A 12,156-nucleotide genomic window follows, 5' to 3' on the forward strand; every position below is an offset into this window, starting at 1 on the left:
TAACTGTTGACCTGGTGCTTATTATATTACTGCATATTCATAATGATCAATGAAACAAGGCAACATTTGGATAGGAGAATCCTATACAAACAAACCTGATTCGAAGGTGCAGAAGAGTAAGTGTAGTGTAAAGAAACAAAATTATTTAATTTTTCATACAGAAGATGAATCGAAGACATTCTTAAAGTAACTGGTGTCACTTATTATACTGTGCGGTCAATCCAGATATATAACAACAAATGGTCATCAACATTCTAACTTAATCTGCAGACATTTAGATACAAAATGGTCAGTAAAATGCATAAGTAGAAGCTGTGGAATCCAAATCTAGATGGAATGCAGAGAGCAGCTTTCATAAAACATTTAACACAATGTCACCTTTCATCACCATTTTAGATGAATGTTGCATTACACAACATCTGGTTAAAAATACATTAACAACAATTAACATCACCTGCTTAACACAGCATTTTTGCAGCCCATCCAGCAAGTCACCTCATGGATTCATCTTGGGTACTTTTCCACATCAGAATTTCCACTGATTCGCAAAGTCACTTAGAGAGTGATAGGGGAGTGTGTTGTATTTTTTTAATTATTGTTTTGGGCTATTAGCCAGAGCTTTTATCCCCACCTGCTCGCGCCTCTCAGTCTGTCTGTCCAAGTTGGGGCTAAGGCCCCTAAGTGCTGCAGAGGGCAAGCGAGAAACTCCATTCACTGTCAGCGCTCCAGTGTCTATTGGGCAGATATAGTCCGCAGATTCATCAGGTTTCCTCTTCCTGAGGTGACTAAATTGAGTGAAACCCAGCTTCTTTGGCTGAAAACACAACAAAAGTCCAACTCATTAATTAATCATTTAGATTTTATGCTGCTTCAACTACATAAAATTGTGATTCTTCGATTGTGATCTTACCTTTACTTTAGCAGTGGTAGTGAGGGGCACGTGGCCTGTGGCATTGCCATACTCTCGCTTCTCCTGCGTGGCCTGATGCCCCACCAGGGCAGAGAAGGCAGTGGCGAGGTGGCGGCGCAGCAAAGTCTTCTGCGGGGGAATATTTAACAGCAGGGCCAAAGTCTCTGAGCTGAAGCGAGGCTCCAGGATCTGTGGAAGAGCATATTGACAGCAGGTGAAAGCAACAAATTTAGGTCTCCAGGAATGTAATGTAAGTGTGTGAAAAACTTGCAGACAAGCTTGAAATCTACATGACTTACAATCAGCCCACCATGAACACCGCTGCCCCGTAGATTGGGGGCATACTCAGCTAGATCCACTGCTCTCAGCCACTCCATCACGCGATGGTTAGACCACTGCACCACCTCTGAGGGAGAGGGCTGTTTCTGAAGAAATTAAAAATAGAACGTATTAATCATTCATCTTACTCGTAACAGTTTGACCCTTCTACTAAATACACTGGAAGTGGGCAGAATGAAGTTTTAACAGTGCTGAGGCTTTGGAAGCAATCATACAGTATGAAAGGAAAAACATAAAAAAGCATTTGATGTCTGTCTGTGGCCATCTTGTGGGCAACTCATGTGACGACACCTATTCACCATCTAAGAGCAGAATTCACACAAAAACTGTAGCATAACATACAACATAAAACATATATAACTACTACATAAAACACTCCCTGGCACAATCCCTGATTTCCACTAACTACTTTCCATCTCGGCTTACCTCTTCCCCTGGCCTACGTCGAAGACAGTTGGGGTTGAACTTGTTGGCATGAAGGACATGGATGGCACATTTAATACTGAGATGATGAAGCTGGCTGGTGACCTTTAGAGTCAAGAGGTCATTCTGAGTGAACGGTAAAAGAACATCAGTGAACTTTATAGAAAAGTATACACATCCATACCATGTTTTTAAATCATGTCAATGTAATTTAAATGTGTTTGCAGGCCTCCACTTTAATAGAAAATGTTACAGTAGATGCGTGGTTAAGTCTTACCACTGTGAGGTATTGTATCATTCGACCATCCACTCGAGCTTCATGGAAGTGGTCTTTATACTGAGGCAAACCAATATCATCCAACCAGCCTAAATGGGTGAAAATCAGACATTAATTCACTTCACTCACTAAACTTTTGAATGCTGAATCAAGTATCCTCAGCTGTCAAAACACTGTAATAGCTCAGTTAAGATACAGTTCCTGGTTTTGAATTCTGGCTATATTTGCATGTTTCAAATATATTTACATCTCACACATGACATGTCTTTGTTTGGTTTGTGGCACGAGAAGTCCCACTCTCTATTTGTAGATCTGACCCAAATGAGAATGCAGTGTGAGAAGTTCAAAATATGTAATACAGTATGTAGAAAGAGTCTTACGGGTGACCCAGATGTAGTCCAGCTCTGACGATTTCTCTATAACTTTAGTGGTGAATGCCTTCAGAGCGAGCTGCAGCTTCTTCCTGTGCAGTGGATTCTTCATACCCATCTCCTGAGGTCAGAAAGGAACGTTTGTCACAATAAAATCAAAGATTGAGGAATAATTTGTGGTTTAACCACCATGCAGTTTAATTTCGTCCGATAAATCTTTTTTAATTTTCAAATTTATCCATGGATATTTCTTTTTTCTGATCTAATACTTAAATACTATATATATATCCTGTTTTATGCTCTAACCTTCTCAAATTCCTGAGGTGTAGCAGACAGCAGCATCTGTCCATTTTCAACCCACTGCCTGGTGAGATTGACATACTGGCCCAGTCCATAGTCCTCCAGCCAGCCACATACTTGCTCCTTGGTCCACTGGCTGAATGGAACATTCATATCACTGAAATAAATAAAACACAATTCAAATAATTAATTTATAAATTTCTTACTTGTATTTAAAATGGTCATCTTAATGCATGAATCATATCATACATTTAAAACAGAATTTGTTATGCTAAGAAAAGCCCTCTTTTCATTTGGGTATTTAAGAAATGGTGGAGGCGGGAGAAACCAAACCAGATTATTGTAAAGCAGCAAAGTTTGCGACTTAATAACTTAACATAGGACTACTGTACTACAAAGTCAGGTTCAGTAGAGGCACACTGAGCTTTACCGTGCAGAGTCATAAGATTCGGGGGTCCTGGTCAGTCTGGGTCCTGCTGTCGCACGCAGTCCACCTCTTCTAAACTGACCGGCATCTGGATCCGCTGCCTGGAGCCCTCCAGACTGGGTTCTTCGAAGTCTGTATGGGAGAGGGAGGGTAAACATGTTAGAAACTACTTTCACATCAGTGTTGATACTTATACCATGGTCTGGGTGAATACTTGATTCTGATTGGCTACAGGGTGTCAATAAAAAAGTGTTACCTACTAAAGGAGTTCCGGTGAAACTGACTGTTTACTGTTCTAAATGAATGCGCTACATTAAAACTAAAAGGAAATGTGAATCTGTTATTTCCAACACTGTGATGTGCTTCTGTGCCTCGTCCTCTGAACACCACAGGATGGCGCTAACACACAAGCTGCAAGAAGTAAGTTTTAGTGCCCTTCTGAACTGACTTTTTTTCACAGTGAATAACGTTATCTCAAATCCTGCTCACTGTTTGGGTCGCTACTTCAGGCTGCAGCTGACAGTAACATTACACATTGCGGATAAAATTGTTCGTAAAAGTGGTTTTTGTAGGACAATGGCAATGGATAGCTAGCTTGTTTTGTTGTTCAACATACTGTCTAATTATTTTTACTGATTGCCAACTGTACACAATGTTATTGACTTTGAATCTTGCTAGCATAGTGTTAGCTTTCTGGCTCGTAACTAAGCTGAAGGGTTCTACGAGCTGAGCGGACTATAAATATCTCCCGTTGCTAAGGGTGGCAAGTCGTATCTAAGGTCCTTCCTATTTCCTGGAGGAGTGAACAACGTTTGCATTGCATAAGAACCTTATAGGATGGGAATGATTGTTCCAGGTATTAGTCAAACCGTTAGACGTAACCAGAGAAACAGAGTTATAGTTTGGAAAAACTTAAGATTTTGATTGTAAAACAAATTAAAATATGAACTTGTTTTAAAAATATTTGGCAAGTGACCATGGTATAAGCGGGTTAATGCCCTTCAAGGTGTCCATTGTCAGGTATTAATGGACAACGGCGAGGCATGAACCGTTCGACGCGCAGCGGAGGCCTTACATATAAATAATAAGATGTAAGATATACTATATGTGATAATTGAAAATATTTTAAGCTACTGTAGACTTTTAATGCTGAACGTTACTAACAGTTATCATTATCACTCAACGTCTGACAGTTTTGTGTAATTGTGTTATTTCAGTAATGATATCTTGATCTTGAGTGTTTACTTGATCAGTGTGATAGTAGGCCAAGTGTAGTAGTAGAAGGATAGTTTCACATATGCATAAATTATTTCTAAATCATTTTTTTCTCTTTACATCACATAAACCTATATGTGTTATTTATACAATTGAATGTATTTTACTATATGATACATATGTTATTTAGATTTACCATACCTATCATACATATTCTTTAATTTAAGTCAATTTAATGTTTGGTTGTCCTTTTTTTGGTCTTGGGGATCATTTGTGTTGATGCATTGTTGATGTATCAATGTATTTTCCCACACTCACTTTCCCCAGAGCCTTTTAAAGCTCCTGTTATTCTTCATGTATTCTGGTGAGCCCACAGCCCGTTGGCCAGGCTGTGTGTTTGCTCCAGAATGAACAGGGGAATTATCGCTTGAAGTGCTGTCATCGACTTTTTCCAACTTTCCTGTAAGAGGTTTCAAAAACACCAGTCAGTGAATACTACATGGTATAGAAATATAGTATAAATTGTATGAATGTACTGTTGAGGGCTACCTATATGCAACATTGCAAAGATGCATTTAATTAGTAGTTAAAAATGGCAGTTTACCTGTAATAATTAGCAGACATAGCCTCACTGTAATCTTGCCAAATAAAACAACATTTCAATAATGAGAACTTTGAAAAGATTAGACTGTCCAAGTATATAGTTCCCTGTAGTTGAGGCATTGTTAAAGACACAATCTTGATGGCGATGATGTTGAAAGCAGTGAATGGTTTTCTCTCTCTCTTTGCATACCAAACAGAACATTTAGACTATGTAGCGCACGTGTGGCGGTCTGCCTTTTCACAGTGCTCTATTCAGGAGAGGGAACACAGGTTACGGACCATTGAGTTCAGCAAATAATCTGTTAATGCCCTGTGAAAATGAAGGGGTTTTAGCTATATTTTACAAGGTGTGATTGTTATGATATGGGCTGCAGTCAGTCACCACTCTACAGCAGAACGCACCAGAAAGAAATCAGGGTGGGGATCAAGTTAAAACTGGTCAGTGAAGCTGAGGAAGGGTGGAGCTGGGATGAATGTGGTCAATCAGAGTAAGAGAGAGGGTGTGTTTAGTAAGAAAATCTATCCCATGATACATCTGCTCTGTCAGGAGCCTCTGCAATTACATGTGATCAAAGGTACAGTGGTCGTCTGGTCAAAGGAGAGTGGTTTACTCCAAATATGAATACTTCTCATGGGAATTACTGGCCTCAAGACTAGTCCACAGAAAAAGAAAGTCTGATCCTACGTCAGGGATTATTAATGCACACTTGACTGAATTAATATGTCTGGATTTACTTTGGCTGGAGTCTCCATCTTCACTCCCATCTGGAGACCTTTGACTCTGGATTTCACTGCTGCTGTCTCCGCTCCCATTCTGCTCCGACAGAGTGGAATTTACAGGCAGCGTCTGACTTCTGGTGTCATCCAGACCACTCTGGATAAACCACACACAGATACAAATAGAAAAGACAATAACTCTAAATATCTGTACAAAACCTGATACTGTACAAATGAGCAAATTCTGAGTTCTCTCATGTATCAATTATGTAAGAAACAGCAACAGTAGCTTATATACCTTAGAATAATTAAGGATCAGAATAATTCAGGGTTGGTTATATACATTAACTTAAACTAAACTAAATTATGAAAATTATTGGTATATTAGATCTGTATGATGATTATAAAATACCTTTTGTAAAGGTGCATTTGTTAGGTCGTTCATACTACTTGAGAAGGTCTGTGGTTCTGTTCTGAGAAGATAAAAACACAGTAATCTCAGTAAAAATTCAACAAAGAGATATTGGCGATTCATCCATTGACAAAAAGCTGTTTCACTACCTGGAATCACTGTCCTTCTGGGCTGATGAAATAGATGTTTGTTGGGAGGAAGAACTGCTTGTGGAAACCTGTGGAGGGTATTAAAAGATTTTTTATGTTATGCAAACAAAAAACTTGAGCTCATAGCTGAACTTGTTTGTACCCACTTCAGACTTTACATCCACTGATTTTGCACTGGCAGAGTCAGTATTCTTCATCAGTACGTGCGCCTCTTCCTCACTGCTGCTTGATGGAGTCCTACCATTTGACAATGAACGAACAGCAGGTGGAGCTACAGTAACAAAGAGAAAAGATTATTTTTCCTTAACTTGAGTAGTGGCGCACATTTCTGTTAAGGAGTGAAGTGTGGTGGCTTTCATTGTGCTCAACATTGTTGCTAACATAATACTAATGCCAAAAGGGAAGGATAAAGTTGTGAATTGATACCGATTACCTTGCCTTGTGGTGTGAGTGACCTCTCTGAATTGCTTGCACTGATTCAGGAGCAGAGTGAGCTCTTCGATACGTCTGTCCTGAAGAAAAAACAGAGAGGAAACCTTAAGGTTAGGAAACACACATGTAGACTATCTGCTTCACTCTATTGCTGACCAATACGCCACATAAACGTCCCTCTTTCACCATATGGCCTTTACATCAAAGATGTAATAGGGAGGGGATTGACAGAGGCCTGGCTGGAAATCTTAGTTGTGGTAAGCAGCTGCATACAGAGTGTGTGTTTTGAAGTGGTGCCCATGCCTGGTTTTGTCATGGTTCTCTTAATGCAGCTCACTCCAAAATTAGGCTTGGCAGATCGAGGCCTACTTAAGTGTGGCTTTGCCTGAAATGGCTTGCCTTGGGGTGTGTGTGCGTGTGGGTCTTCAGTAGTGTGCCATTGCAGGCCCTCATCTGTGAGTCTTTAAAGTCCAAGATTCTCTGGGAGGGAGAATACAAAAGCCCCTCTGTACTATAAATGGATGGAGGGTGGTTCCCTTTCAGAAATGACAACATCTAAAAACAGTTACCTTCTAACCTTTTGAACGGCATGATGATATCAGCTGTATATACAGGCCAGTAAAAAACTTTACATCGTAGTAAACTGATGGCAACACACAAGCTGCATATTCACATTCTGTAGCTACAGCTGTGTTGACCAGAAAGAGAAAGGACAGGTTTCCAGATCACTGGCAACTTACCTTTTCATCATTAGCAGCCGTCAGTGATTTCATTCCACTCCTAAGGCTCTGCAGCTCCTGATCTATAATGAGAAATACAACATTGATTATTTGTATAGGCAGCTTCTTCTGTCATATAAATGAGCATTTTGTATATAGACACATAGTGACGTGGTTATTTAGGCAGAAATACATTCTAGCATGTTGTAGATTTATTCCTCACTAGAGTGCCATTCAAACTATGTATTTTTAGATTCACCCAAGCCTTTTTTTAATCTACCAATCATAGCTTTGGCCATTTCCACTTTCACATGTTTGATGAACTTCCTTTATAACTATTGCAGGCACACAGGCAGCATTGCTGGTGAGAGACAGTGATTATACTAAACAAGTACCCCAGAGATGTGTTTATCTATGCCAGACAAAATTAAGAAAAAAACAAGACATTATGCTCTCAAGAATTCATAAAGACAATGAAAAAGCCAAAGGGAAGAGAGATTGCATCGAGTCATTTTTGGAAAGCAGTTGGTGATTGTAAAGCTGCCCCTCAGACCAGAAGGAAACAAAACATAATTCAATACAGAGACATGTCTGGAGTAAGAAAATTAATGAAAGATCAAAAGTAGACATGGCCCATGGGTTTAAATTTATTTTCATTAAGTACTGTTCAGGCTTACATTTCCTGTACATCTCCTCTGAGAGAGAGATAGAGAGACAGAGACCCATGATGAAACAGGTTATCAGACTTTCCCCACAGCTATTACTGCAAGTTAATGTTTGCAAAAAGGAGTCATTAACTGTGTCACCTATCAGGCTGGGTAACTCTGTCAGAGTGAGAGGCTGTTGTTGGCAGGTTGGTTAAGGGCTTGAGGCTGGGTGCTTTGCTTACCTCTCTCCGAGCTTTCAGGGGATGGAGATGATCTGGCCAGCAGCTGATTGTGCAAGCTCTCGATCTCAGCGTTCTTACTGAGCAGAAGCTGCTGAAGGCTGCTGATCTCTGCCTGTGGGTGCCACACAGTGAGGAATCTTAGCAGAAACGACATGCAGGTCTGTGCACTGTATGTGCCAACACACGTCTGTTTTAACGTGCACAGCTAAAAGCGCTTTTTACATACACAAAAACCAGACATTAACATGGGTGTTAGTGCCTGCACTTGAAACTCAAATTTAGTAAGACATAGTTTGTTTATTTTTCACCACATATATATCGAACACTTACAACAAAGCAGAGACATGGTTCTTCTTTAAATTTGAAAGAATCAAATATTGGGCCATTCCTGTCCGGAGTTTATAGTTTGTTTTAAAATAAGTTGCAGAGTATAAGGAAAAAACAGATGGCAATAAAGATAAGTTCAGTCTGATCTATTTACCAGTGTTTTCTGTCTGTATAAGTTGTCTAGAGGAAAGTGGAAGGTACACTTGACATTGTTTGTAATCATGTTTACATATGTTTTAATTATTATTGTTTCTGGGATATTATGTTTTCAGTGGGTTTTTACTTCTTCTTTTTGGCTAATTAGTTTGCTTTTTATAATGTTTACCGGTATCTAGTATCTGTACAGCACTTTGGGGCAGTAGTGACTGCTTATAAATGTGCACTATAAATAAACTTGACCTTGACCTTGACCTGTTTTACTCAAAACATTACTCCCAAGTGGTTTGTTTAGTTACATAAACTCACTCAGAAAAACTTGGTTATATAGCTCAGTATCTGCCATATCAACATCTGTAGCCAGTTACTTGAAGGTGCATTAAGCAATTTTCCTAGTTTGATTCATAAAATATTTTTCAAACAATATACCAAAGCTCCACACTGAGGATAACACATTCTGTGAAATATAATATTTGTTTTTGCATTTTGCAATTCTGGGTAAACATCCAGTTGATGGAGAGATGCCAATAGGATATTTGATGAACTTATATAAATAAAGAACGGCAGATGGTAATATACAGTATTCACATACACTGCAAACCAGGGTGACCTCCTTTGAGAACTACCAAAATGACTGAGCTATGTGGATAACTCCAGCCTTTAAAAAAAGTATTCCCATTTAACTCTAATGCCAATCTAAATCTAATCTGTTATGACTATAGGTTGACTAGGCCACACTTATATGAATGAAGTAGTAAAATCAAATTGCTGTTTGAATGTGCAGGCACAATATATCTTATACACAGACAGAGACAGATATTGTACCAGAAGGAAGACAGCAAGATTTGAATTCATCCAAGAGTTAGAGCATGTAAAACTGCTCAAGAAAGTTTAAGAAGTTGAATGCTATGGGATCATGCCAAGGTATACAAGTGGGGCATAAAAAAGGACTAAGCCATCATTAAATCTATTTCTACAGGACTTTAAAATGGAAGGTGAAATAGTTCTCAGACTTCTTAAGAAAATATACTGTAGGTGTTCGTACAAAACAGAATGACTCACTGAACTGGCTGGAACATCGGATTGGACAGCATTTAGGAAAGTTGAGTGGACAGTTAGCAGTGGAATTTGGGCACTGATAGTGTATTGCAGTCTAGACACCGTGAAAATCAGAACTTTCTTTTACCTTTGTTGCTTTGAGTTTCTTCTCATAGTGTAACTTCTGACCCTCCAGGTGCTCCACTTTGTCCTTGAGAATCCTGAGCTCTTTAAGTAAGCCCTGAAACAGAAGGCATGAGAACATTTAGCTAGCTTAAAATATGCAGGTGTTGTTAGTAAATTTGCACATTGACCTTGCATTACACACACTATTAAAGATTACATGAAATGCATGTATTAGTTGTGCCCCACACTGATACATAGCTGATAAATGTGACTATTTTTGCAAGTTGCACGGTGACATTTAGTGCTGCTGAGGATATTTAGTGAGTGCTAGTTTTATTTGCATCTACACACACTAAAGTGAGACAACCCATGCTGTACACAACAGAAGTCATGCAGGCAGGCTGTGCCTACACTTTCTTCTCCACAGTAGTATTTCTGCTCTGCATCTGAGCTACCCCCTTCCAGGTTGTGTGCGTTCCCATCAGGCCCATCTGAAGCCTCTTCTAGTTTGTGCATCAGCCCTGGGTTTCTGTCACAGGACGGCCCGATGGTTGAGCCCTCGCCCTCGGTGGACTCCGTGGGGCACGAGCCGCACGACACTGGAGAGCTGCTGTCCGCCGGGATCTCCAAGGCCTTTTTCTCCTGGATCTTGCTATTGATCTCCTTCTGAAACCTACACATCTGCTCCTGCAGCTCACTAATGAAATTCACTACAGTCTGGCAGAGGCAGTGGGGGGAAAATAGTTGAGAGAAATGTTTAATAGGAGAAAGGGAAATACTAGGTGTTTATGTCAAATCAGTTTTCTCATGTCTACATAATCTGATAATTTAAATCCTGAGAAAGTGTAAATTTGGTCTTCAGCCAAAATATGTCAATATGCTAGTGAGACTGTATTAGAAACACAAATCCTTGGTTTGTTTTATACAGACACGCTGGGCCAGTCTCATCTGGTTCAACACATGTTTTGTATTTGTTCATGAACCTGAATCCTTGATTTGACCATAATTGTATTAACATTATGCTGTGCCATATTTCTGAATTCAAACAAATCCAGTTTAGGTAGTTTGCATTGATAAATTGCAAGAGGGGTGAGTAGGTTTGCCATCTTTCAGAGGTGATCCGTGCCCATGTTCCTTCGGAAAGAGTGTAAACAGCAGCCGAGCTATGCCCGGACTGTGGACAGAGGAAGTCTCACTTGGGGTCCGGTACAGCGGATATGACAGATGATATGGAGTGCCTGCGTGGCTAAATTTAACTGTGAGCTTACTGGCTCCAGAGCAAGAAGGATTCCACATGTTTAGTGTTTGTGTGTGTGTGTGTGTGTGTGTGTGTGTGTGTGTGTGTGTGTGTGTGTGTGTGTGTGTGGACATGTTTTTGTAGTAGAGGCAGCACGTGGGAGGCCAGTAAAGTTTTCAAAGCTGATTTTTTCCCCCATTCTACTTAAGTCCTAGCAGCTGTTGTAGGGAAAGTTGCGTTTGTGCACATGATGAAAGCAGGATTAAGAAGTGCTGAAACACTGCTGTCTACTAAATCACACGTACAGTACACCGTTACTTTCTGCTTAGGAAATACAAAGCAAATCAAAACACCCAAGCATATTTAAATAAATCCTTTTTTCATGTACTTTATGCTGTACATGTCAAATGGTTTTGGGAACATGGCGCATGTTAGGAAGAAGGTCCTTTTTTTCATGGCTATGTCAACCTTTACCCACTACCAAGAACAAAATTCTTTGGGCTGAAGCCTACACACACTCACATTTATCCCGCCATCCATCATACCAGCTCTGCTATGCAGGAACTCTTTTAACCTGAGTACATAAAGGGTCTTTGACCAGCAGTGTTTTGATGGTAACTACATACATTATAGTATCCTGTCTGGTGGTAGTTCTGCTTTCTTTGCTTCCTCTTTTCTCCAATTCATATGGCCACTGAATGCCCAGGATGCGTGCTGGTAACCTAACGCATTGGTCTTAAGCAAATACATGATTCAGTTCAAACTGACAAAAATGTAAATTCCTTGGAGACTTTTTTCCTGTGGACTTTGCCCAGGAACAACAGAGCCAGGGTTTGGGTGAATGTTCCCCTCCGTCCGTCCAGAAAGTGTTTAGGATCTTCCATAAAATCCGCAGCTGACTTCAAGGTTAGATCCATCAGAACACAAGGCAGATTTTTGTGTGTACCGTCTTCATTCCTGGTAGAGTTAGGTTCACATTTCCGAGGACTGAAGTAACACAGAAGTTCCTGAGGATTTTAGCTAAATAATGCTACTAATTAAAGAAAATTAAGCAAATAAAGCCCAGTGCTACTCAACATGGCAACCTTG

At 39.9% G+C, this 12,156-nt stretch overlaps 1 protein-coding gene across 8 annotated transcripts in view; it reads right to left on the minus strand.

Annotated features, from left to right (window-relative positions):
• ppfibp2a (PPFIA binding protein 2a) overlaps positions 1-12,156 on the minus strand; it is a 25,757-nt gene continuing 13,601 nt past the window's right edge. For 6 of the 8 annotated variants that reach the window (XM_028574651.1, XM_028574660.1, XM_028574675.1 and 3 more), the window contains 18 exons: positions 10,242-10,547; positions 9,853-9,945; positions 8,184-8,295; positions 7,316-7,377; positions 6,577-6,655; positions 6,290-6,414; positions 6,144-6,211; positions 5,995-6,055; positions 5,601-5,739; positions 4,581-4,722; positions 3,051-3,179; positions 2,627-2,777; positions 2,330-2,441; positions 1,950-2,038; positions 1,676-1,798; positions 1,210-1,335; positions 911-1,099; positions 1-814 (listed from right to left, as the gene is read on the minus strand). In XM_028574651.1, the coding sequence (XP_028430452.1) occupies positions 593-814; positions 911-1,099; positions 1,210-1,335; positions 1,676-1,798; positions 1,950-2,038; positions 2,330-2,441; positions 2,627-2,777; positions 3,051-3,179; positions 4,581-4,722; positions 5,601-5,739; positions 5,995-6,055; positions 6,144-6,211; positions 6,290-6,414; positions 6,577-6,655; positions 7,316-7,377; positions 8,184-8,295; positions 9,853-9,945; positions 10,242-10,547 (2,328 nt within the window). In that variant the 3' untranslated portion in view covers positions 1-592. The remainder of the gene's footprint in view (positions 815-910; positions 1,100-1,209; positions 1,336-1,675; positions 1,799-1,949; positions 2,039-2,329; positions 2,442-2,626; positions 2,778-3,050; positions 3,180-4,580; positions 4,723-5,600; positions 5,740-5,994; positions 6,056-6,143; positions 6,212-6,289; positions 6,415-6,576; positions 6,656-7,315; positions 7,378-8,183; positions 8,296-9,852; positions 9,946-10,241; positions 10,548-12,156) is intronic. The other 2 variants (XM_028574666.1, XM_028574685.1) reach the window with 1 other exon arrangement.

The sequence above is a fragment of the Perca flavescens genome, chromosome 1, assembly GCF_004354835.1.
Source record: "Perca flavescens isolate YP-PL-M2 chromosome 1, PFLA_1.0, whole genome shotgun sequence".
NCBI lineage: Eukaryota > Metazoa > Chordata > Actinopteri > Perciformes > Percidae > Perca > Perca flavescens.